Source organism: Colletes latitarsis, chromosome 6, assembly GCF_051014445.1.
Source record: "Colletes latitarsis isolate SP2378_abdomen chromosome 6, iyColLati1, whole genome shotgun sequence".
NCBI classification, from domain to species: domain Eukaryota; kingdom Metazoa; phylum Arthropoda; class Insecta; order Hymenoptera; family Colletidae; genus Colletes; species Colletes latitarsis.
The window spans coordinates 8,411,636-8,438,721 of record NC_135139.1 but is presented as its reverse complement, the minus strand read 5'-3'; the positions used below and the strand labels follow the sequence as shown (position 1 = coordinate 8,438,721).

The following is a 27,086-nucleotide window of genomic DNA, read 5'->3' as shown; positions in this document are numbered from 1 at the left end:
TCACGTTTAGACTAATTTCATCCTGCGATGTAGCATTTTACCGTTCTAGTTCTACTTGTACGAAATACATGACTAGGGTCAAAACGTGATTGGGTTGTTTTAAATCGTGTCCTTTTTAAAAAAAAAGAATGTTTCGTTTATCTCGATTACGATACACCTTATAAATCGGAAAGTAAAAGAAGCTTATCGGAGCAGCCGTAGTTTCGATAGACTAAATTGTTTAAAAGAATGTGAGAAGGATAAGTGGAGGAAACGTAATCTAGTTAAAATAGAAAAATATTGCAAGTAACAGCGTCGCGAAGCAAGTTTCTCCGCGAGTAGCGAGACAATGCATCATCGATTTCTCGTGCCCAAGCACGAACGTTGGTCGAAGGCTGCATTTATTTGGGTCGCGGACACCAGCAAATTATCTCCTCGATCCTTCCGCTCTTACCACGTCTCTGACCCCCATTTCTGCCTCGCTATCAGTCTTTATTACGTATTTATAGTCGCTTTGCGATTAATTGTACATTTTTTTTTACCGTTTCTGTCTGTCTAGATGAGGCAGCGTTACATGCTGGAATTCTTATCGCAGAACCAACCGAATATTCTTATGACTTTTTTATTGGCTGATCTGATTGCACTAGCGCTAAAGATGCAATAATATTAACGATAATTTAACCGTTGTATAACGCAATCTATTGATTTGTTGCAAATGAAATGACTGTTTCTCAACTTGTTTTTTAAACTTATATATTTTAGTAGTTGAAATAACCTTTAATAAGGTAAGCAAAATCATCTAATTACGGTCACCTCTTACAGTTTTTTGAGTTTTCTCTGATTTCTGTATACAGGGTGTTCCACGTAACACTTTTCAAATATAGCTAATCGAAAACTGATCAGCTTTTGTCTAAAATATTTTTTTGTCAGATTGTCGCAAGTACTTGAAAAATCGTGAAAAGTGTTACGTGGGACATCCTGTATATGTATTATTTGTTACTATTTTTAATAATATCTTTAATTAAGTCTTAGAGAGAATTAAATACAACATTAAAAAGCTGATTAAACATCTTCTCTAATAAAGAACAATTAAATATACTTTTATTCATAGCGTATTAAAATCACATTAATTACGCGCACCATATAGTAAAATAGTATTAAAGTAATATGTCTCCATTAATTATTTCGTATTTTATTTTCATATTATTTTATGATTCCAACAGTTTTAATAATATTCCATTTTAAAATGCTTCAATGTGTTTGTAATAATGCGTACATGAATTTTCTATAAAATCATTTTGTTTTCTGTGACAGCATAATTATCAGCTTTTATTAGGGGCTTCCGATACTGAGTGAAGGCCTCAAAAGGTAAGCGACTCGAGCTACATATACTCGATGTCTGAGAGAAGCTAATTCCACTGCATTTGAAAAACATTCTTGGCCCAAGTAAGCTATGTATAAATGTTTGATTGTCAATTGACCGATTCACCGTATTTCAGATTTTCAAAAATGTCAAACGACGCGTCGCTGACACCATCTAAGGAGGAGAAGGAAGATAAGACGGATCCGGGCGCTAGTAGACATGGGAACTTCATGAATTATTACCAATTCCATCCTGCGGAAGAGCGCGTGCGACAACTTCCGCGTGGCGTGTGGCGGCCGGCCCATCCGGACCGGAAATACGTAGGCCTAGACATCGGCTGTAATGCGGGGGTAAGACTGAAACAGCTGTCAGACGAAATAGGATGAGTCGGCCGTGATCCGAAATTACAAACGACGCGTGTCTAAATTTAGCAGAGTTATCCCTTTTTCAGAATTGCTCGAAAACTTGGCTGCTTCCGGAAATTCTTCCGGTTTTGTTATAACACGAACGGGCACTACGCCTCTCGTCGTTTCCGTAAATAGAGTCGTAAAATAGGAAAACTTTAATTACTTACTTAAAATACTGAATAATAATGTTTATTAAACAATACTTTTTAAACAAACATGTTACAACAATATCAAATGAACAAAAGAAATATTTATATTATTTATATAAATATCAAGAAAAATTAACAAAATGAGAGAAATGAACGCGTAATAATTCGTACAGTTTATTAGATCTATGATTCAAATTTTGTTGTGTAAACGTAACGTAATTAATAAACAATAAAACATGATGGTGGTTCTACATATGTATGTGTATGTTAGGGGCTGCATGAGTGCCGTAGGTGCAGGTGAATTGCATTTTATTAACGGAATAATGAATCACAAAATGTACTGAAAAAATGGGTTAACTAACCCTATTGAGCATTTGTGGGATTATCTGGAACGAGCAATTTAATTTAGTTAATTCAGTACTTAGAAGGGAAACCCTACTAAATACTAATTATAGATATTAATTTTACAATTATTTGTTGTTTTTATTACAAATGTTTTAATTATTTGTATACTCGATAATGGCAACAGAACTGTACGAATACTTATTGCGCGTTCATTTCTCTCGATATTTATAAATATCTTTTTTTGGTTAATTGATATAGTTCGTTTAAAAAATATTGTTTAATAAATATTATTATTCAGCATTTTAATCGTAATTAGTCACTGTACGAATACTTTTTACACCCACTGCATACCGAGTGTCTCCATAAAATGTAAGCCCGACTGTGGGTTAAAGTCTAGGTTGGGCTCGTCGTCTTTCAAACAGTGAAAAGTAGAAATTAAAATAAAATATACAGGGTGTTCGGCCACCCCTGGGAAAAATTTTAATGGGGGATTCTAGAGGCCAAAATAAGACGAAAATCAAGAATACCAATTTGTTGATGAAGGCTTCGTTAAACAGTTATAGAAACATTTCCGGTCACACAGTATATTTTCGGTAAAGAATTTTTTTCTCGGAAGTGCGTAGGATTTCGAGGGTATGTGTATTGACCAAAAATGATTGTAATTGACCCCCACAAACGAAAATAATTTCTCCAAAACGATTTAAAATTTTTTTTCCCCGTTGAAAAATTTCATACCTTCTCGAATTTTTTTCTAGAAAGTAGGATAGGGTAGGATTTCGGGGGTATATCTATTCACCAAAAATGATTGTAATTGATCCCCGCAACCGAAAATAATTTTTTCAGAATTAATTAAAAATTTTTTTTTTCGTCGAAAAATTTAGGCACCTACCCCCTGTCGATTTTTCTTAAAAATTCCTTTTTCATTTTTAGTAATTTTGTTTGACGTCCTACAGAAAAGTTGTCTAATACTTTTTTGTAGGTACCCATGAGCTCTACTTCAGAAAAAAGTTTCATTGAAATATATTCACAATTGTAAGAGTTATGGCTGTTTGAAAATTGGACCATTTTTATGGGGTTTTTCTCATTTTGCGGGGTCAAGGACCAACTTTTCGAATATTTTTGCGATTTGTACATATTCTCCACTAAAATGCGCGCAGTTTGCTTTTTTAAACATTAAAATCGTCCAATCCATTCAGAAGTTATGACGTTTTAAAGATTCGCATGAAAATTCAAGCAGACATTTCTGGCCTCACATTAGATTTTCGGTAAGGAATTTTTTTCTCGAAAGTGCGTAGGATTTTGGGGGTAAGTCTAATGACCAAAAATAATTATAATTGACCCCCGCAACTGAAAATAATTTTTCTAGAACGATTTGAAATTTTTCTTTTTCATCGAAAAATTTGGGCACCTACCCTCTGTCGATTTTCCTTAAAAATTCGTTTTTGATTTAGAATAATTTCGCTTGATGTTCTACAGAAAAGTTGTTTAATACTTTTTTGTAGGTACTCATGAGCTCTACTTCAGAAAAAAGTTTCATTGAAATATATTCCCTATTGTAAGAGTTATGGCTGTTTGAAAAGTGGACCATTTTTATGGGGTTATTCTCATTTTGCGGGGTCAAGGACCAACTTTTCGAATATTTTTGCGATTTGTACATATTCTCCACTAAAATACGCGTGGTTTGCTTTTTTAAACATTAAAATCGTCCAATCCATTTAGAAGTTATGACGTTTTAAAGATTCGCATGAAAATTCAAGCAGACATTTCTGGCCAGAAATTATATTTTCGGTAAGGAATTTTTTTCTCGAAACTGAGTAGGATTTCGGGGGTATGTCTGTTGACCAAAAATGATTGTAATTGACCCCTGCAACTAAAAATAATTTTTCCAAGACGATTCTAAAGTCTTTTTTTTCACCCAAAACTTTCAGCACTTACTCGAATTTTTTTCTTGAAAGTGGGTAGGATTTCGGAAGTATGTGTATTCACCAAAAATGATTGTAATTGATCCCTGCAATCGAAAATAATTTTTCCAGAACAATTTGAAATTTTTGAATTTAATTGTTAATAACTTTTTAACGAAGCCTCCATCAACAAATTGGTATTCTTGATTTTCGTCTTATTTTGGTCTCTAGAATCCTCTATTAAAATTTTTCCCAGGGGTGGCCAAACACCCTGTATAAGATCGCGTTAGATATAAGGTTACAGCATGTTTCATTAAATTGTAATATTTAAATAGTAAAAATTGCTTGTTACTGCATGTACTTCCTTCCGCGAGCAACTTCAAGAAATCGCAAATTATTATAATGCTTTCAGGATTTAACGTTCGTGTTGCACGATTTTCTCGTAAATGCCACATCGGCCGATCAAGCGGAGATCTCGTTGCTCGGCGTGGACCTCGATCCGATACTGATCGAGCGAGCACGAGAACGGAACCCACGACCGGATCGGATTATTTTCGAGTGCCTCGATTTTGTCACCGATGATTGTAACCATATTTTCGAGGGTTACCTTCACCGTTTCGAGAAGTCATGCTTCGACGTCGTATTCTGTTTCTCCGTTACGATGTGGATCCATTTAAATCACGGGGACAAAGGGCTGGCGGAATTTCTACGGAAAGCTTGTTCCCTCGCGCGGATGATCGTGATCGAGCCTCAACTTTGGAAATGTTACAGAAACGCGTCGAGACGATTAAGGCGATCGAAAGGCGAGGGTTTCCCCTTATTGAAGACTCTCGAGCTCACTGGGGACCCAGCGGCGCACATTGAACGTATATTGACGAATATTTGTAACTTTCGACGAGTGACGGTTACCGCCGACAACGAGTGGAAGCGGAGACTATTAATTTATGAGAGGACGTGAGCAACCACTCTCAAGATTGATGCATTTCCGTAAGTTAATCGACGTCAAACGAATGAATGGAGATCTTTTTATGCGGCCACCACTGAGAGAATATTAATGCCATCGTTAGAATGTGTAGTCCCTGAAGGCATGGCACGGACAAAGGCTATGTATATAACAAAACAGATATTATCATACGGTGACTCAGAGTCAAAATCGGCCGCAAGACGATCTTAGGATTACGACATTGTTACACTAATATTGGGACACTGTAACAAGGCAAGGTAAATGTCTCAACTCGTTCAAGCGTTACTCGCCATAAAATGTGTATAAAATTTTCTTTCTATAGTATAACTATATTTTGTAAGTATATTTTAGTCGGTTAGTATGTATGTTACTTTAATGAGTATGTTTATATCAATTATTATAAATCATTCCTTACCAAGAAAGACTCACACGACAGTCAAAAGCATTTTATATAATACATGAGTTACGAACATGAATTATGTGTATTGATGCAAATAAATGATGGTAATACATGTTTTTGCTTCTATATACAGGGTGTTCGGCTACCCCTGGGAAAAATTTTAATGGGAGATTTTAGAGGCTAAAATAAGACGAAAATCAAGAATACTAATTTGTTGATTGGGGCTTCGTTAAAAAATTATTAACATTTAAAGTTCCGTCTGTAAAACGGGCTATAGAGCTCCATTATTATGCATTGTTTGAATTTTGAATCATTAAAATCCGTAAATCTGTTCAGAAGTTATGATTTTTTAAACATACGAATGTTTTTCATTTTTAATAAATTTGTTTAACGCCGTACGGAAAAGTTGTGTCATACTTTTTTGTAGGTATACATGAGCTTTACTTCAGAAAAAAATTTCATTGAAATATATTGACTACTGTAGGAGTTATGGCTGTTGGGAAATTGCACTATTTTTATGGGGGTTTTCTCACTTTACGGGATCAAAGAACAACTTTTCGAATATTCTTAGCATTTGTACATATTCTTCACCAAAATACGCGTTGTTTGTATTTCAAAACATTAAAATCCTCCAATCTGTTCAGAAGTTATGATGTTTTAAAAATATGCATGAAAATTTCTGGCCATACATTATACTTTCGGATAGGAATTTTTTTCTCGAAAGTGCGTAGGATTTCGGGGATGTGTCTATTCACCAAAAATGATTGTAATTGATCCCTGCAATTAAAAATAATTTTTTCAGAACGATTTGAAATTTTTTGTTTTCGTCGAAAAATTTCAGCACCTACCCCTTGTCGACTTTTCTTAAAAATTCGTTTTTGATTTTTAGTAATTTTGTTTGACGCCCTACAGAAAAGTTGTCTAATACTTTTTTGTAGGTATCTATGAGTTCTACTTCAGAAAAAAGTTTCATTGAAATATATTCACTATTGTAGGAGTTATGGCTGTTTGAAAATTGGACCACTTTTATGGGCTTTTTCTCATTTTGCTGGGTCAAGGATCAACTTTTCGAATATTTTTGGAACATCTACATATTCTCCACTAAAATACGCGTTGTTTGCCTTTTTAAACATTAAAATCGTCCAATCCGCTCAGGAGTTATGACATTTTAAAGATTTGTATGAAATTTCGGGCAAACATTTCTGGCCAGAAATTATATTTTCGGTAACGTATTTTTTTCCCGAAAGTGCGTAGGAATTCGGGGGTATGTGTATTCACCAAAAATGATTGTAATTAACCCTTATAACCGAAAATAATTTTTTTAAACCGATTTGAAATTTTTTAATTTCGCTCAAAAATTTCAATAGCTACTCAAATTTTTTTCTCGAAAGTGGGTAGGATTTCGGGGGTATGTGTATTCACTAAAAATGATTGTAATTGACCTCCGCATCCAAAAATAATTTTTTCAAAATGATTTGAAATTTTTTACTTTAATTTTTTAATAACTTTTTAACGAAGCCTCAATCAATAAATTATTATTCTTGATTTTCATCTTATTTTTGCCTTTAGAATCCCCCCACAAAATTTCTCCCAGGTGTGGCCGAACACCCTGTATATTTAATATGGTAATATTAGAAAAACACATACACACACTGTCATCGTCCTGTATATCATAATATATTTCGAATGTTCAACTTGATTCGGCCGTTGCCAACCGTTCTTCCTAACATGTTTAATGTGTAATAGATATTTAGAGTAATAAACAATTTTAATTATATAATCAGAACAATCTAATTAATATTATTACAAAACACAAAATAAATCACAAATTAGACATATACGAAAGAGATTAATAATAAAATTAAAGCTTTAGCAAAATATATAATATAAACAGCAAACATAAAATATTGAATTAAATTAAGTTAGACCAGAGTTTCTCAAATTTCTCCTACCCATGGTGGAGGATCTAGAAAAACTTAGGGGGAAGGTTCCAATAAACATTCCCAAAAATTATAAATACATATAATAATATTATAAATAATAAAAGCATAACAAATTCTGCGTCTGCCAATATTTATATGATTTATTGTATCTACGATGTTTTACTATCTTAAAAAGGCTATAGTTGATAACCCTATATATTTGTACATTTATATGGGAATGAATCGATAATAGGTTTATTTTTTAAATAGCGCGTAAATTGACAGATTCAGCAATAATATGTTAAGTCAAGAATATGATGGAGGAAGATAATCAGGGGAGAAGAGTCAACAGCCAAAGAAGTGGAAGTTATATGTAATTGTTTAAAGAGAAAGATTCCGAGAACGACGCAAGATGGCAATAGCGTACAAACGTCGGTTCAGCTGATGACGAAGTACGACAACACAAAGTGACATGAACTCTGCGAGTAAGGTAAGCGAAAAGGCAGACGCTGTTGCCGATTTTAGGCAGTTTCCCGCCACATAACACTTAACGGTCGTTTCTCCCCCCCATCGCTCATCTTTCTTTTTCTACGCGAGTCACGTGCTTTAACTCTCGAGTACCCTAGTAATGGAGTCTACAAGCGGTCAGAAGGTTAGGTTATGATCATGTCTAATAAAACATTTTTTTACTATTTTTCTTTTTATTACACAATCATTCGATGTGTCGTGGCACAGTGTGTTTACTTAATTATTCAGCGAACTTGTACGAGAAGAAAAGAGCCAATTGGTGCTAATTATGTGATTGAACGATCGACGAATATTTCATTCCTGTTTCAGGTTGGTGAGATTTTCACCGCAGCCGGGGCAGCATTCAATAAGCTCGGAGAATTAACTATGCAGTTGCACCCCACGACAGACTCACCAGCTGGGTAATTTAACGAGAAACAAATATAATATTGCTTTTGTCGCAAGTAGCAACGACGCGTCTAACGCTTTCGCTTAAATTTACACGACTGCTCTGTCTGCAGAAAAGCGCGGGAAAATGTCACGTGTACCGCTTGTTAACCAATACGAAGCACGAAGCCATATTAGCTTCGTTCGAATGTTTTGAAAATAAATCGATAAGATGTGCAAATAAATTTGGCTAAATTTTTTTATATTGTTTTCTTACAATTAAAAATTATCCAAGACTATTAAAATCGTTTTCTTCGTAAATAATTTATCTTAATTTCAGAATAACTGCGATAAATATTGTTTGTGTTCGTATCTTTGTTTATCTGTTACTGCATGTAGATAAAATATTCTTGATATTCTAACATAGCATTTGTGTTTAAAAATGTGTTGTATCATTGTTGCTTTATTGCAAAAACTACTGGCTGAATTTTTACATAATTTCCTGTGTCGCTTAATCTGTAGTAAATGGACTGACGAGGAAATTGAGATGCTCCGTCACTCGGTAAAGACCTTCAGTGAAGACTTGACCAAAATAAGTGAACACATCAAGGGGCGAACGGTGTAAGTTAAGGCTGCATCGAGCCCACGGTTGTTCCTCAATTTCTCTACGTCAGTCTTGATTCAACGTTAACAGAACAATTTTGCTTTTTAGCTCCCAGATTCGGACAACGTTAAAGAAAAAAGCCTTCGAAGAGGCTGGGGTACCCATCAGGCAACAAATACTCTCTCAACAGTCGTCACAACAGTCGCAAGTATCGAAGCAACAAACAACCGGGAATCAAGGGTTAATGGGAAAATCAGCGGAAGTAACGCTAAACATGTTAAATGCACCAGAATCGGAAGTGGACGTTGAAGGACTACCGGAAGAGTGTCAAGTGAAGCTCGAGTTCGAGGGTGCAACGGAAGAAGTCGCGTCTTAAGTCGAGAGTGATCTTTTGAACTGCGAGTTTTCCAAATCTCGATCTCTAAAGTTAAGATAATTTTCATACAATATATGTTTAGCATTAAGTATTAATAATGTACATTCGATAAATTATGTTTCTCAATAAATTCGTAAAAATGAAGATTTATTTTATACATATCCACTTTACCGACTAACCTACCAAAGTTCTAAATGGTGGCGCCACAGAACAGGAAATCATTGAAAGCGGTCATGGTTGCCAACATTCACTCATGTTCGCCATCATATCTTTTTCTTAAATAGGGATTTTTTCATTAATCCTTTGGTATTCGTATGTTTTGCGGCTTACGTTAGGTTATCGCGTGACGTATAGGATTGACAGATTAGTAATGAGACGACTGACATCGCACCTAAATCGTTGAAGTAGTTAATCGACAGCATTCACGAGCTGATCCCTAGCATATCCTTCTTTTTTTGAATCGACTTGCAACTGAATCATCATAAACAGGGATTGGCTCGTGTGTGTTCGATTAATGTGTAATGACAAGTACGGTGAACTCTAGTGAACGTCGCCAAATTGAGGCACCTGTGGCTGTGTCAGCTGTAAACAATAAAATATAAACTCAATTCAACGTAAACATAACATGGAAGGAGGCATATTAGAAACTCCAGAAACCACACTGGACACATCCGACGATGAAATCGCCTTACAAGGATTCTGCAGCCCTAAAAAGCTACCATTCAGATTTCTTGGACTGGTACTTATGTGTTTGTTAGGTTTTGGTAAGATTGTTACTCCAATGCTATCTTTACAATCTAATCGAATAACCATTGTTTATGTTTGTTTCTTTTTTTTCTCACGTTACAACCTCGTTAACCACATTTACTTTAAGGCACGCTAAATTGTTTATTTTCGAGATAAACGTTAACATTAATATATTTATATAGTATATACTACTTGCTTCAATATATACACAGAAATTCACAGTTTTAGTATTACTACATGTATTGATAGTTAAAAATTTACTATCATCGTAAAAATACGAACAAAACATTCTTTTGTTTGCATGGTATTGTATTGGATAAAGCTTAATCAACAAATAAAATGAACTCACTCTAAGTTGTGAATTTTCTTTAATAATTTATTACTATGTGATAGTATATAACATTGCATATTATATTTAATATTTAATATGTAACACTGATAAAAAGACATTCTATCTTCATCAAATTCGTGAGTTTCTTTTTGTATTCATTATCAATTTTGTATATATAGTTATTTATATCTTTTATTGTTTATTATTTGTTATTTGCAAATTTGAAATTTGTTATATGATTTTCACGAAATATAAAACGAATGTATAAATTATTCCGCTGGACACAAAGAAACATTTTCGGAGAAATATCGCGAAATAATCGTTCTCAATTACGATAAACGTCATATTATTCGTCTTACAGTACTTTGTATGTAATTATAATTTTAATAACTGCACTGGGAAAATCTGACATATATTTGTATCAATAATTTAATCATGCTTTAGTTTCTATTGCATCAAATATCAGTTGTACGGACTTTGTAAATCGTGCTGATGTTCCTTTGGCTTCGGATGTACCCGAGATAAGACATATCATTGGCGTTGGCTGTTATTTCTCAGTAAAAATTCCTTGCCCTCCCTTGTTAACATTTTGATATTGAAATACTGTTAAGGTTCATCTCAGAAAATATGTAATACGAAAAACGCGTGTTTATGCTAAAGTCGTTCGAAGTATGAGTCACGTTTTTCAAGTGTTCTCTAAAGCATGTTTAGATTATCAGATCATTGACCCCATTAAGATGCTTTGTTATTCGAAGGATGAAAATTCATACCTCGTACCGATTAATGCGATTCGATATTTTTTTTCCAGGTTCATTTTTTTGCTTCGACAATCCTAGCGCACTGCAAGATAATTTTAAAACTGACTTGTTGATGTCAACTAGTAGATTTGTTTTACTTTATTCGATATATTCGTGGCCAAATGTGATTTTCTGTTTTATTGGAGGATTTTTATTGGACAGTGTCTTTGGCATACGTTTAGGAGCAATTGTATATATGGGACTTTCTTTAATTGGTCAAATCATATTTGCAACAGGTGCTATGATTAATGTTTTTTGGCTTATGATGCTTGGCCGATTTGTGTTTGGGTATGTTTTTCATGTTTTATATAACTACAATTTATTATTAAATAATAATCTATTGGTAATCCTCGTCAAAATTATTTATTCCAAATACAGAACGTAAATTTTAAAATGTTACAAAAACAAATTGGCGTTTTTAACAATTATTAATAATAATTTTAATGTATCTTTTACAGCATTGGCTCAGAATCATTGGCTGTTGCTCAGAATAATTATGCTGTTCTGTGGTTCAAGGGAAAAGAATTAAACATGGTATTTGGATTGCAATTGAGCTTTGCACGACTTGGATCAACAGTGAATTTTTTAGTCATGGATCCAGTCTATAATTATGTGTCCCAGTATTATAAGGGACCACAATGCATTGGCATAGTACTTTTCCTTGCTGCTATTACTTGTGTGGGTTCTATGATATGTGCGTGTGCTTTAGGTATTATCGATAAGCGCGCGGAAAGATTATTGAGAAGAGGCGAGGGTCAAGAACACAAAGTTGTTAGTCTATCAGATGTTAAGGATTTTAAGCTTATATTTTGGTTAATCACCCTCATCTGTATTGCTTATTACGTGGCAATATTTCCATTTATCACCTTAGGAAAGTAAGTACCATATAATACGGAAGTTTTGTAATTATAGTTTGACTATGTATATTAAATAATCATTTTTTCTAGGGTCTTTTTTGAACGAAAATACGCGTATGAGCCAAAAAATGCAAACACGGTTAATTCTCTTGTGTATCTTATATCAGCTATTGCATCCCCCATGTTGGGGTATGTTGTTGATAAAACTGGGAAGAATGTTTCATGGGTATTTATCAGTGTTCTTACAACTATGGTGGCTCATGCATTACTTGCATTCACATATGTAAATCCTTATATGTGCATGACTCTTATGGGAATAGCATATTCTATGCTTGCCAGTAGTTTATGGCCATTAATTGCTCTTGTCACCCCAGAATATCAGCTTGGTACTGCTTATGGGATGTAAGTAAAACTAACTAGGAGAGTGCAAGTCTTATCAGTTCTTATCAGTTGTAACATAAATAGTTCGTATAAACGTAATATGAGAACTTTGACAAAGTTTTCAACTAAATCTATGACCCACAGGACTTGCACTCTCCTGGTAAGTTCATTTCTCTTAACGTATAGAGGTTCAAGCATAATATATTTAAGGTTTCCTGCAATACATAATGTTATAATACCTTCTATTTGCAGTGCACAATCTGTACAAAATCTAGGTTTGGCTGTAGTTACAATTTTAGCTGGTATAATTGTCGACCGGGGCGGCTATTTTATGCTTGAAATGTTTTTCTTGGGTTGGCTATGGAGTATGTTTTCTAATTTTTGTATATATACTAAATATTATAATAGAGATACATGTATGCGCAAAGTTTAATAATTAACGTATTTTGAATAGTTTCCTTGATACTTTCTGGTGCAATCTGGGTATCAGATATGACCTTAAGCGGTGGTTACTTGAATATGACACCGGGTCAAAGAGAGAAATATGAGGAAATTCGTCGCACACCTGAAAGTCTTGAGAGGACGAAATTACTATCTCCGGAATCTACTTCGGATTTGTCGACTGACGATCTGTTGCAACCACAGTCTGACATTAGCATTAGAAATCGTTACCTGTCTCGTATTGGTGCAATGGTAATTTTTTAGTTTTCAAATTGTTAAATATGTTAATGTAATTTAAATAGCGTTTCTAACTAATTATGTAACTGAATATATAAATTATATAACCATTTTTTTTCTTATGCTTTCAGATACCTCCTTCTGCGAAAGCGCAGATTCACCGACCATTGCGATGATACATTCCATTTAGCTACAAATTCAGAATATAAATAGCTATTTTCGTTTGAAATATCATTAAAAAATTGCTCACTGTGTCTTCCTCTTACACAGCATTAATCTGTGATAATTTCTTAATCGATATATTTAAAACCAATTATAATTCATTTTTAACTGATCGACAAGCAATTTTTTTTATTAATAGATTAATCTGTTGACAACTGACAAATAACAGATATATTATTTGTTTCATATTAACTGTAGTAGTAAAGTTTAATAATAATCCAATTTTACTAATCATTATGCAGGAACATGTTTATAATATAAATAAATCAAGAATTATTTTCTATCTTCTATTTGAAAAAAAAAACACGCATAGATACTAAATTAATTATTATTATGTAAGATCTCTAATATGTTGTAATATATCACTGTATTTAAATGTACATTTTAGTGTGTGGTTAAATCAAAATAAGAACCATTTAATTTCTTTGCATTATTTTATACCCGAAGATATTACTTTAATATACAGTTGCATATGCATTCTGGTATTCTGTTACATAAAAGAATTATAGCAGGAATTGACTTGATACATAAAAGTAAGATAAAAAGTACATTTTGTGTTATAATAATTGTAGTTGTAGAGAATGTACATACAAAGCAATTTGATATTACTGTACTGTGTTTCCATGTTATTTAAGGGTCATGAGGTCAAGCTAATTCGTAAACACTATCAAAAAACAAATAAGATTATTATAACAAAATATACTACAAGTTGTAAACAAGGTCAAATAAGGCATAGTTTTCATGCACCCTTTTTTCTTATTTTTATGTCCTGAATCAATTTCTGCCATATTTCCTACACGTACCAGAACAGCCTGTATATTAGCATATAAATTTTGCATTTACAAGATTAATATGTTCCTTCATCATGAAATGAAATTAAAGTATTTTTATCGCACGAATGCATGATAAACGATGTCATAGCAAACAAATTAACATTTAAAAGACTTTCAATATAATTTGTTTGATGGAGATAACATGGACGTATACATTCATTTGTCGCGAGATTTAAAAAATGTGATCACGTGTTTCTCATAATGCTATAAACAAAACAATTATTCCTATCGTACAACGATTGTTTCACTTAATTATAAAAAAAAACAGGCAGACTAATCGAAAAAGAAACATTACTATCACGGTCGTATAAAGTATGTTTGTTATATTCAGAAAGAAAAATGGCAAACAAATAACCTAAATTGGTGATCCTACGCCATTGGCTACTGTTTGCGTCTGTCAAAGCGCTTATTTGTACACAGCTATAGTGTGCAACACGTGCGTGCTCGTGGACACAGTTACCGTTGGTAAGTTCGCCGTTTGTGCTAGAATTACAGGCGACATGGGCGTCCACGACAACACAGATTCGAAGTACAATGTTATAGGTACTTCCAGCTTTTCAAAATTAGCACCAAAACGCCCTACTACCGTCGTGTTTAACGAGAGTCCCAGCAAAATTCAAAAACACGAGGATAGTCAAAATGTTCAGACAGAAAATGTGGATAGAGGAAACGTTAATTTACAACAACAAAGGAAATCGTTACCAGTTTACAGGCTTCGTAAGCGGTAAGTGCTGCATCAATTTCTTTTGTTTCTTGATTAAGTTTTGCTGCTATTTTGTCCTGCGAAGAACATTCACGACGTACTCGAAACGTAATGTAAAACAAAATGGAGAATCATCGACTGTGCGTGATTAATCATTCAGTCACTCACCGTATAGATGACGCCACTGTATTCAAAGCGCGCGTATTGTAAATATTTAAAAAATCTTTTGATAAATTCGTTGTTTCGGGATTTAAATCTAATATGATAAATAATATTTATATTTTATATTAGTATTTCTGCTTATGAAGAACGTTGTGTTTTGAGCAACAGACGATTTCTTGTAATGTAGAATAAAATTAAGATGAACAATTTTTTTTTATGAAGCACATTGAAAGAATTTTTAATGAATTATCGCACTTAAAATGACATTTGTTAATATTTCAAGTTGATAATTGTCATATCAATGCAGAGAATTTTAAAAGTCATCACAAGTACAATAAAATAAAAATGTTGTACTAAATTGCTTAGGTTTTCTTTTCATTTTTTACACGTGTTTAATTTTATTAATACTTTAACGTCCTTTATGATTAATTATAGGATACATTTATTTTGTTATGGATATAAATAAAAGATACTTCCAGTTGTCTTAGGAAAACTGAAATATGTTTTTTTAGCTTGGAGTGGTAGCACAGTTCTAAAGTTTTAAACTACTTTTTTTTTATCACCTTGCATATCAACTCTAAGATTCTAATAAGTAGCTCATCAAAAATTATGAGATTTACACAGTAGCTTAAGTACTCTTCAAAGATAATCATTGCAATAGACAAATGAAGACAAACTTTGGAATTAAGTAAGAGAAGATAGGATAGATATAGTGAGTTCAATAAAAGAGTTGTGAGAGAGAAAACCGACACCCGAGAAAGGAGATATTCTCCAAGTAAGATCCTAAGAACCCAAGTTGGCCTGAAGTAATACGATAAGCAGTTCCGGATCAACTTGGTGGAAAACAACCAAAGAGGTAGCAAAGACAAAAATAAAAGGGTAATCGTCTGAATAGTCTGTTAGATAGAATATTTAGAAATTGTTGTGTATAAGAGTTGTACGTATTTGATCACCAGGTGCAAACATTAACAATTATTGCGTTTTGTTCCGAATCTTTAAAGAATTTATCGATGTACGGCTATACTAGCAGATCCTGCCATCGATGCCTTTAGATCGATCTCTGCGGCGAAGAACATAAATCATTTAGTTACTAAATTGCTATTAAAGGTTTGAACAGTCACTATGGTTCGGAGAACTCGTAGCAAACGCGATACAAGGCGAATCTTCGCGTTATAATACAAAATCACAAAAAGAAATAACCGTAGGAAGGAGTAGAAAAATTAGTTAATTGATTCGTAATTCATAATTTTTGTTCTTCATGATCAAATACGTACACCTTTTATTCTTGTTTCAAATTTTTTTGAAGAATCTGGTTTTAAAAATGTATATCCAAACTCTTTATTTGTTTCCTATTTTCTTGGTTCACGAAAATGGTAAACACCTTTAAACGCGTCGTTTTAACTAGTTTCCGTAATATCTCAAAATCGACTTGACCGATTGGGACAAAATTTGGTGTATGTCAAAGTGTTGTCATTTTTTTCTTTTACTTCAGTACTTGTTATAACGAAACTCGTTCTAATTAAAAATCTCTTTTCATTATTCTGTCTTTCGAAGTCATGAACGTCTTATTTCCGATTCGATTAATTCCAGAACGTAATCTTTTCGACTTGATTGATTGCAGACTACTCGAGGAGATTCGGAGGAACAGTACCCTGATCATTATCGGCGAGACTGGCAGCGGGAAGACGACGCAAATTCCTCAATTACTTCTCTCTTGCGGAATCGCTGGTACAACCGGTTGCATCGGTATCACGCAACCCAGAAGGGTGGCCGCTGTGAGCGTGGCGCGGAGGGTGGCCCAGGAACAGGGCGTGGAGACGGGTAAATTGGTCGGTTACTGCGTGCGTTTCGAGGACGTCACATCGTCGCAAACGAGAATCAAGTATCTCACCGATGGAATGATGGTCCGGGAGGCGATGACCGACGAAATTCTATCGGATTATTCCGTGGTGATTCTCGACGAGGCTCACGAGAGATCGGTGCAAACTGACGTGTTGCTCGGGGTGGCACGGCGGGCGCAGAATTTACGAAAGCTTAAGAACCTGCCGCCGTTGAAGCTGCTCGTGATGTCAGCGACGATGGACGTCGATAAGTTCGCCAAGTATTTTCAAGCACCGACGGTGTACTTAGAGGGTCGTCAGCATCCCGTGAAGATTTATCACGCCGTCAAGTCGCAAGAAGATTATGCGTTCTCTGCCCTTGTTACCGCCTTTCAGATTCATCGTGATAATCCTGCCAAGTAAGCGGGACTTTTATCTACCTTCTCCCTTCCGTTTTCATTTTATTTTTTATTACCCGTTGTCTATGGCTGCGTCGAGCCAGTCGAATGGGTTGTTAAAGATCTCAATAGTAACGCGTTGAACGTCGAGCTAATATCGTTTTATTGAAATGAAAAATATGGAATTTTGTATCGGTTAAAAGATTGTTGGATTTATGTATCGTTGCTTTTATCGCGTTTTAGTGGAAAGATGTTCGAATGCAAACGGGAAACTAGGTCGAAGAGAAGAAAACGATTTCTGAATGTTTCTGTCTTTTATCCAGCGAGGACATTCTGGTCTTTTTAACCGGTCAGGAAGAAATAGAAGCTGCAGTCGCGAGCGCAAGACAAGTAGCTAAACAGTTGGATGGACAGGGATGCCCACCGTTAAAGGTTTTTCCATTGTATTCGGCTTTGCCGACGCATCAGCAATTGGAAGCCTTTAAACCATCCGCAACGGGAATGCGGAAACTTGTCGTATCTACCAACGTAGCCGAAACGTCTGTTACCATCGGTGGTAAGTTACGATTACGTTAATCCCCGTGACTTTTGTAAGATTATCCATTGACAATGATAAATCGCTGCAGCGCGAGTCCTTGACTTACGCGGTTAATTAGCTCCGGAGTTTTCCGCGTAAGTCGAGTACCGTATAAATCAAATTACAGTCGAAGTTAGAAAAGATTCAATAAGAGATATTTGCTCAGCCCCGATTACAAGGTATGCGTTAATTATTTCTTTTTTATTCGTGACCCTTTCGATGAACATCGATACCCATACGTTAAGATTCACTTTACAAGAAATATGAAACTTAATTAAATAGAAGGATCATTAATTTATTTTTCATATTACGTTGGCTATGTGCTCTTTCATAGAGTAAACTTGCATCTTTCAAAATTGTTTTATTACATACAGTTAATCCCATAAGTATTCGTACCCTCATTACTTATGGGAGAAATTTATTGAAATCAAACGATGCATGTAAGATTTTGCTATAAACTTTTTGCTATGAATGAACACATGTATAAAGTTTATTTATATTAAATTATAACAATATTGATTAACCAATAACAAAAATATATCGATTTTATTCTAAGTAGTACGTAATGACAGTCCACAAAAGTATTCGTATCATTCTTAGCAAATATCACTTCAAAACTGGTAGGAAGTATGAAAAATCGATTAAACAATCTAATAAAGCATAAAGGTGGACCCACAAAATACTAGAAAATTAATACAAAGTAAAAAAGTTACTATAATATGCGATTTTTTGACAAAATCTACACTAGTACGAATACATTTGTGGATTGCTTTTATGTATTATGCAGAGTAAAATCAATATATTTTTGTTATTAGTTAATCAGTTCTGTTATAATTTGGTATAAATAAACTTTATAGATGTGTACATTTATAATAAAAAATTTATTGCAAAACTTTAAGTGCATCCTTTGATTTTAACAAATTTTTCTTACAAGTAACGAGGGTACGAATACTTATGGGACTGTTTGTAGTTGTAATTTTGGTTTCTCCGGACCAATTTTACTTGCCTTGTAACGGGGTTTAAAAAGCATATTTGACAATTTGTCATTTTCGTGCTTTGATTCAAAATTTGTTGAAAAGAATGCGTCCGCCGACGCAGTTTATGCGCGAAAGATAGTTTTTCGGTCCGGGCTCGTTTTCGAACGGGTTAATTCGGGAAATTGTCCGTTGGTAAGGGGTCGATTTCATTTTCCGCGTGCGCCGCAATCTGTTAATATCCCAGCCGTAAACCGGGTTACTCGTTCGCGACAGGGTTGATTGCTCGGCTCGTTTTCGTGATTACGTTCCGCGAGGAGGTTCGTGGCGGTCGGCGTACACAGACGTTCTCGATGAAATTACACAGGAATTCGACATGTGATCGACACCGGAGTGGTCAAAGCGAGGACTCATCACCCGACTACGGGATTGGACGTACTCAGGGTGGAAAAAGTCTCAAAGGCACAGGCCTGGCAGAGGACGGGCAGAGCCGGCCGAGAAGCGCCAGGAAAATGTTACAGAACCTACACGAAAGAAGAATTTGAGAGGATGAAGGAAATGCCGGTGCCCGAGATACAAAGGTGTGCCCTCGCGGGAGTAGCGCTCCAGCTGCTTGCTATCGGGGTAGATATCACTACCTTTGATTTTATGGACAAACCGCCAAAGGAAGCCGTCGATGTCGCAGTGACCTGCTTGGAAAACCTCGGCGCCGTTAAAGGTGAGCATGATTATGTTTCGGAGGGAAAGTATTGACCGCTCGGATCGTTCGACCATGATTCGAGACCTTTTTCTATTTGTTCAGTGGGTTCCTTCGCCGATCGAACCGTTCAGACTATCGAAAGATTGATTCTCTCTAACAAGAAGATTCAGGAATAGTCGGTTCGCGGATTTCAATCAATTCTTTTCTTCTTCTTTTTACGAATGTATCAATCGCCTACAGCCACATACAGCCCCATTTAAATCGAACATCTAAGTTATTTCCGCTGCTACCGACGGTAAAAAGAAACGATTGAAGGGGATTGAACAAATGGTTTCGAGTAAAAAGTCTCCGTTTCGTGTGTATTTAAATACACGCGTACCAAACCCGCTGTAATTCTAGATTTACCAAAAAAAAAAGTTGATAAAAATCGATCATACGTCTGCAGTGACCCGATTTTGTAATACGGATATTTGGAAACCGGCTGCATTTTATAATCAGACCACTGCAACAAATATATCTAGATTTAACCGGTCAAAAACAAACACTGAAAATATTACGAAAGTGAAATATAAATACGAGGGTGAATATTATTTTTGAAGTATGTATTTGGGAAATAACAGCAGAATCGAGATGCAAACTAATTCTTTTTATAATCAGACCACTGCAACAAATACAGGGTGTTCGGCCTCCCCTGGGAAAAATTGTAATGAGGGATTCTAGAGGCCAAAATAGGACGAAAATGAAAAATACCAATTTGTTAATGGAGGCTTCGTTAACAAATTATTAACGTTTAAAGTTCTGCATGTATTGAATTTTTTTCTCGAAAATGCGCTGGATTTCGAAGGTATATGTATTCACCAAAAATGATTGCAATTGACCCTCGTAACCGAAAATAATTTTTTCAGAATGATTTGAAAAATTTTTTTTTCGTCGAAACATTTAGGCACCTACCCCCTGCCGATTTTTCTTAAATATTCCTTTTTCATTTTTAGTAATTTTGTTTGACGTCCTACAGAAAAGTTCTCTAATACTTTTTTGTAGGTACCCATGAGCTCTACTTTAGAAAAAAGTTTCATTGAAATATATTTACAATTGTAGGAGTTACGGTTGTTTGAAAATTGGACCATTTTTATGGGATTATTCTCATTTTAGGGGGTCAAGGACCAACTTTTCGAATATTTTTGCGATTTATACATATTCTCCGCCAAAATACGCGTATTTTGCTTTTTTAAACATTAAAATCGTCCAATCCGTTCAGGAGTTATGACGTTTTAAAGATTTGCATGAAATTTTGGGCTAACATTTCTGGCCAGTAATTATATTTTCGGTAAGGAATTTTTTTCTCGAAAATGCGTAGGATTTTGGGGGTATGTGTAATGATACTAAATGATTGTAACCGAACTCGGCAACCGAAAATAATTTTTTTAGAACGATTTGAAATTTTTTAATTTCGTCGAAAAATTTGTCCACTTATTGAATTTTTTTCTCGGCATTGGGTAGGATTTCGAGGATATGTCTATTCACCAAAAATGATTGTAATTGACCCCCGCAACTGAAAATAATTTTTTTAGAACGATTTGAAAAATTTTTTTTTCGTCGAAACATTTAGGCACCTACCCCCTCTCGATTTTTCTTAAAAATTCCTTTTTCATTTTTAGTAATTTTGTTTGACGTCCTACAGAAAAGTTCTCTAATACTTTTTTGTAGGTACCCATGAGCTCTACTTCAGAAAAAAGTTTCATTGAAATATATTCACAATTGTAGGAGTTATGGTTGTTTGAAAATTGGACCATTTTTATGGGGTTTTCCTCATTTTGCGGGGTCAAGGACCAACTTTTCGAATATTTTTGCGATTTATACATATTCTCCACCAAAATACGCGTATTTTGCTTTTTGAAACATTAAAATCGTCCAATCCGTTCAGGAGTTATGACGTTTTAAAGATTTGCATGAAATTTTGGGCTAATATTTCTGGCTAGTAATTATATTTTCGGTAAGGAATTTTTTTCTCGAAAATGCGTAGGAATTCGGGGGTATGTGTATTCACCAAAAATGATTGTAATTAACCCTTATAACCGAAAATAATTTTTTTAAAACGATTCAAAATTTTTTAATTTCGCTCAAAAATTTCAATACCTACTCGAATTTTTTTCTCGAAAGTGGGTAGGATTTCGGGGGTATGTGTATTGAACTAAAATGATTATAATTGACCTCCGCACCCAAAAATAATTTTTTTAGAATGATTTGAAATTTTTTACTTTAATTTTTTAATAACTTTTTAACGAAGCCTCAATCAAGAAATTGATATTCTTGATTTTCGTCTTATTTTGGCCTCTAGAATCTCCCATCAAAATTTTTCCCAAGGGTGGCCAAATACACTGTATAGCTAGATTTAACTTAACCGTTCAAAAACAAACATTGAATGTAATATGAAAGTGAAATATAGAGATACGAGGGTGAATCTTATTTTTGAAGTATGTATTTGGGAAATAACAGCAGAATCAAGATGCAAACTAATTCTTTTAATATAACTATTGCAAATAGTCTCAGCCTGAAATTAATTTTGTGTTACTATTTAGGTCTTGAGCAGCTTTCGAGCTGAGCTATATGTCCAAATGTCAAGTACCATAAGATCAATCTTCATCGATTTTGAGCTTTCAAGCGTCCTAGAATCTGTATGATTTTCAATAGCTTCTCTTAATCTCATTTTGTTCAGACCATGTTTCGTCGTCGACTTACAGAACGCAATGCCTATAGCGCAATAGCGCAAAATACTTTCTTCTTAATTTAGTCTTTTGAGTAAAATAGTGTAACAGAATGAAGAAAGTAGTATGATTGCAGTGTGCAGGTTCTCTAAACGGAGATATAATTAAGGTACGGATTATAACTTTTTAACTGTTAGAAAAATATTGTGTTAGATTTTAAAGAAGCCTCGAACTAAGATCTTTTGGAAGCAAGATTTTGTATAGTAAAGTAGAAGAGATTTAAGGCGACAATCTATCGTTTCAAATAAAATTAACAGAAACAAGTATACGTCAATGTTAATAATAAATAATAAATACGCTGAAGTGGAATAGCTGCAGGTGCAAGAAACGCGCGGAGTGCGAAGGGTCGAGTTAATTAAATTTAACTTAAAGAAAGAAATTAGTACTGTCGATGGATCTTCTCCAACGAGAAAGGGACTCGGATTAAGATCCAACGAAAAGTGCAAACTCGGTCGCCAAAAGGAATAAGAACAATCGAGGTCAATCGATTTATTTTTCTTCGATTCACGGTGTTGGTATGCTGTGTTGCCGTATCAGACAAAAGTTTCTCGTTTGATTTTCACGCGAATAGGTTCTCCGCCGCAGCTGACTACACTTGGTAGAACGATGTCCTTATTCCCATTGGATCCAAGATTCACTAAAGTGATTCTTGCGTCGGTGGAGCATCAGTGCCTCGAGGAAGCGCTTACAGTCATTGCGTTATTGTCAGGAGAATCTGTATTTACCGATCCACCTGCTAAGAGACAACAAGCTTACGTTGCTAGAGCAAGGTATTTATTTTATAAGATACTGATTTCTCATCATTTCACGGTTGAATCTTAAAATCTGGTTCAGATACTGAGCCTCTAACAGAGGCGTATTTGAATAATTAAACAAGTATAGTAAGGTGTTATTTTTATATCTCATTTCTTTAAAGTATAGGCATTATATTACCCCGAGCACATGTCCTAAAGTACCTAAACAAGATAGATGTCGTTTGAACAGTCGTAAAATTGCATCGCCCTCAATTATTGTTTGTTAAATCTACGTCAACGTGAACGTACGCACGAGTACAAAAATTTGTGTTTAAGAAAAAGAGAGGGAAAAGTATTTGTTTAATTACAAAAGTATTGAAAAAGAATTGATACGGTAACTGCTGGTTGCTAGTAATTTATATTTTGGTAATGATTTCCACGCGATAAAAAAAAATGTCGCAATTTCGGCGCGGCGCGAACGACGATTCGGTGGAAGATCCAAATCGAGCGTGTTTCAAACATTCGAGGATCCGTTTGAAAAGCAGTTTTTAATCGACCGTTTCCATAAACAACTATCAGTACTAAACAGCGAGCCTTCGAGAATTCGTGGTCTTTCAGTAGTCTCGAAAGTCACATCGTTTAAAAATCTGCAGAATCTGGAGCAGTGTACCCCGGTATTCTTTTTAAACGTGAAATGGTCCGAAGCGTGATCGATACTTGTAGCTTGTTACGTGGCACGTTGCCGGTGTTTCGTTCGTTCCAGATTTGCTTCACCCGAGGGAGACCATGTCACGTTGCTGAACGTTTTTCGCGCATACATGAACACGAAGCAGAGGAAGGTCTGGTGTCACGAGAACTTTCTGCATCATAGAAATCTGGAGTACGCCGCCGAGGTGCGACAGCAGCTCGCCGCATTGGCGAAACGCGCGAATTTAGAGAAGACGAGCTGCGGTACGAATACAGAGCAACTGAGAAAGGCGCTTCTCGAGGGCCTCTGTGACAATCTAGCGGAATTGCAGAGGGATCAAACTTACGTCACCGTGAGTATTCGATTATTAAATTACCGATACAAACGGACCTGTGTTTTCGAACCGAAATTCTACAGGAAAACCGTAAACTAAATCAATTTCTTTTCTTGTAACATTGTTATTCATTCATTAACGGGAGAAACCCTTTAGAGCAAAAAGAAATTTATACGTAAGGAAGAATAAAATAAAAATGATACAAGAGAAAATTTTATCGTTTTAAAATTTTTTAAAGCAAAATAATTAATGTACAATACGTTGCAAAGATAGTTTTAAGTTTAATCATATTTGTTTTTGTATGTACGGAGCTATCAATCATTCTATTTATGCAATTTTGAGATCCATATGTTGTGCGGTGATTTGCAGATTTTTTTGATATTTTGATGGTACATACAAGGAGAACGATTGAATAATTGCTGAACATGAAATACGATCTTTGATTACATATATCTATTATGCAATGTTTGAAAATTTGTATTGTTAAGTGAGCCGTCATAATTATGCGAATCGAAATTTATAGTATGGAGATTTATCAAAACACAATAGAGAATTTTTAGTGTATCAGTGTTGTCAAAGAATTTGCAAGATCTGTGAATAAGTCTCAGAGAGCTGAGACTATGTGAATTAATTCTTTCATAATATGCATTGAAAGATAAGTTAGTATGGAAAGTAATACAACAGACGAGATATACGAGTAGACCTTAATCATTTTTGGTTATTAGACATACCCCCCAATTCCTACGAATTTTCGAGAAAAAATTCCTTACCGAAAATATAATTACTGGCCAGAAATGTTAGCCCGAAATTTCATGCGAATCTTTAAAACGTCATAACTCCTGAACGGATTGGACGATTTTAATGTTTAAAAAAGCAAACTACGCGTATTTTGGTGGAGAATATGTACAAATCGCAAAAATATTCGAAAAGTTGATCCTTGACCACGCAAAATGAGAAAAAGCCCATAAAAATGAACCAATTTTTAAACAGCCATAACTCCTACAATAGTGAATATATTTCAATGAAACTTTTTTCTGAAGTAGAGCTCATAGATACCTACAAAAAGGTATTAGACAACTTTTCTTTAGGGCGTCAAACAAAATTACTAAAAATAAAAAAGGAATTTTTAAGAAAAATCGACAGGGGTAGCTGCTGAAATTTTTCGACGAAATTAAAAAGTTTCAAATCATTCTGGAAAAATTACTTTCGGTTATAGGGGTCAATTACAATCATTTTTAGTGAATACACATACTCCCGAAATCCTACGCACTTTTGAGAAAAAAATTCTTTACCAAAAATATAATGTGTGACCAGAAGAAATGTTTCCCCGAAATTTCAATATAAAAAAAATCATAACTTATGAACGGGTTGAAAAATTTTAGTGTTTCAAAATGCAAACAACGCGTATTGTGAAATGATATTAATCGATTGATACCCAATTCTGGACCGTACAGCTTTCATTTCGTTAAAAAACAATAAAATTTTTGTAATTTTATTTTCTGTTTCATTTCCTTTGGTGTTTGTAACGTTGTGCGTGACACAAAAATGTGTAAGATCTACTCGTCTGTGGTAATACCGAGGTATTTAACATGACTAAGTGTGGTCACTAAAATACCATTTAGACTATAATTATAAACTAGGTTATTTTTCTTATTTCTAAGTCTAACAATACAACATATTGTTCAAGAAACGAAATTACAGAAAGTTTTGCTGTAATTACTCGCTGTGGTAGTACTTTTTACTCTCACTGTACGTAACGTCGAGTTCACAGTGGTTTAAAGCATGCAATTTTTTGTCAGTTTTCTTTAATTAAAAGAAGACGATTTCGAGAGGGTCAATCGTCTACCGTTAAGGAGCGTACGTTCATTATACGTTGACAAAAAGGAGGGTGCAAATAGTTTACACTGCATAGAATACGTGACGTTTTTGAAGACTGTTAGCGTTATTTTGTTGTCATGCCGGGAATTCGAAGCTTAAACAAATTTTGCCGGATATAGGACGCAGTTTAAGCAAGTTTTCTCTCAGCGAGTGAGTAACGAGAATTTTGGAGTAATTGGATTGTACGTCTGTGTAGGTGAGCACGAAGCAGCCGGTAGCTATACATCCTTCGTCGACGTTACACGGTACCAAGCCACCGCTAATATTGTTCACGGAGGTCGTAGCCACTGGAAGATGTTATCTTCGTGGTTTGTCTGTCATCGAGTCCTCGTGGTTGACTGAAAAAGGCCTCAATATTGGGAAACACGACTAAGGACGCCTTTTTCTCATGGGACAAACGGTCCCTGACAAATGTTACTGCAAAAATGGTAACAATTTCTAATCTCATCGTTCGCTTTTTACAAGATCGTTGTAATTGCGTGGATTCATGCAGCATGTTTTTATAATCTGTACAGTTCTTGAATAAAAACTTTTATTATCTCGTTGGGCATCACATCTGTTCTCCAATTACGATTGCTCTTTCCTTTCTACCAATCATTCCTTTATTCCATTTTTTAGCAATTGCAGTCATTCAACTTCGAGAGAGACTCTGGTTATTTAAGGTACACTCTCTAAAACTTTAATCATTGTGTAAACGTATTATCTTCAACAAGTTATGCATGATGGAACACGTATAAACACACAGATAAATACAGACAAAACGACATCACACTCGAGCTTTATTGCCACGGTCTTTAGTATTTCTACAGCTAATTAATTATTTCTTTGTAAGTTTATTATTACGGGAATTACAAAGGAAATTAATAGAAGTTACAAAGTATAACACAATTTGCTGAAAAATGCCGACGACTACGGAACGAAGAAGAGCTAGAAGCTATAACTTAATTAAAAAAGAAGAACAAAAAATCCTTCGTCGAGATAATGAAAGCGTAATTATTCGCAGACTTGTATATGTCCGCCACTGTATATTCATTCCTCTTGTCCTGGACGAGCTAAAGCGTACACAGACATTTGGCCACGTTCCGAAGTCGTTAGCAGGGCGCGTCGATTAATCATAGGTGCAGCAACGCGGATGTCTTTATCGTTGTTTGTATGCACATGTAACGAACAGGAGACAACGAGGATACACAACGATTCAGGAAA

General features: G+C 34.8%; 4 protein-coding genes across 10 annotated transcripts in view; all 4 read left to right on the top strand.

Annotated features, from left to right (window-relative positions):
• LOC143342323 (putative RNA methyltransferase CG11342) overlaps positions 1-6,241 on the top strand; it is a 47,885-nt gene extending 41,644 nt beyond the window's left edge. For 2 of the 5 annotated variants that reach the window (XM_076766072.1, XM_076766070.1), the window contains 2 exons: positions 1,479-1,692; positions 4,557-6,241. In XM_076766072.1, the coding sequence (XP_076622187.1) occupies positions 1,489-1,692; positions 4,557-5,102 (750 nt within the window). In that variant the 5' untranslated portion in view covers positions 1,479-1,488 and the 3' untranslated portion in view covers positions 5,103-6,241. Of the gene's footprint in view, positions 1-1,290; positions 1,348-1,372; positions 1,693-4,556 lie in introns of those variants that run through there. The other 3 variants (XM_076766073.1, XM_076766069.1, XM_076766068.1) reach the window with 3 other exon arrangements.
• A 945-nt stretch (positions 6,242-7,186) lies between these two features.
• LOC143342443 (BPTF-associated chromatin complex component 1) lies at positions 7,187-9,439 on the top strand. 3 transcript variants are annotated; one of them, XM_076766336.1, is made up of 4 exons: positions 7,187-7,920; positions 8,268-8,359; positions 8,847-8,945; positions 9,037-9,439. In XM_076766336.1, the coding sequence occupies exons 1-4, from the start codon at positions 7,903-7,905 to the stop codon at positions 9,302-9,304; spliced, it is 477 nt and encodes a 158-aa protein (XP_076622451.1). In that variant the 5' UTR covers positions 7,187-7,902; the 3' UTR covers positions 9,305-9,439. The 3 variants fall into 3 exon arrangements, with proteins under 3 accessions (XP_076622451.1, XP_076622450.1, XP_076622452.1); XM_076766335.1 differs by lacking the exon at positions 7,187-7,920 and adding an exon at positions 7,930-8,082; XM_076766337.1 differs by lacking the exons at positions 7,187-7,920; positions 8,847-8,945 and adding an exon at positions 7,930-8,082.
• A 214-nt stretch (positions 9,440-9,653) lies between these two features.
• On the top strand, positions 9,654-13,626 carry LOC143342610 (lysosomal dipeptide transporter MFSD1). The gene is made up of 7 exons (XM_076766693.1): positions 9,654-10,068; positions 11,191-11,467; positions 11,638-12,054; positions 12,127-12,438; positions 12,670-12,782; positions 12,872-13,110; positions 13,227-13,626. Exons 1-7 carry the CDS (start codon positions 9,930-9,932, stop codon positions 13,269-13,271), a joined length of 1,542 nt encoding a protein of 513 aa, XP_076622808.1. The 5' UTR covers positions 9,654-9,929; the 3' UTR covers positions 13,272-13,626.
• Positions 13,627-14,484: 858 nt separating this feature from the next.
• On the top strand, positions 14,485-26,419 carry Ath (ATP-dependent RNA helicase DHX33). Its single transcript, XM_076766692.1, has 7 exons — positions 14,485-14,874; positions 16,637-17,254; positions 17,557-17,789; positions 19,152-19,502; positions 22,821-23,019; positions 23,747-24,023; positions 26,080-26,419. Exons 1-7 carry the CDS (start codon positions 14,651-14,653, stop codon positions 26,254-26,256), a joined length of 2,079 nt encoding a protein of 692 aa, XP_076622807.1. The 5' UTR covers positions 14,485-14,650; the 3' UTR covers positions 26,257-26,419.
• The last annotated feature ends 667 nt before the right edge of the window (positions 26,420-27,086 follow it).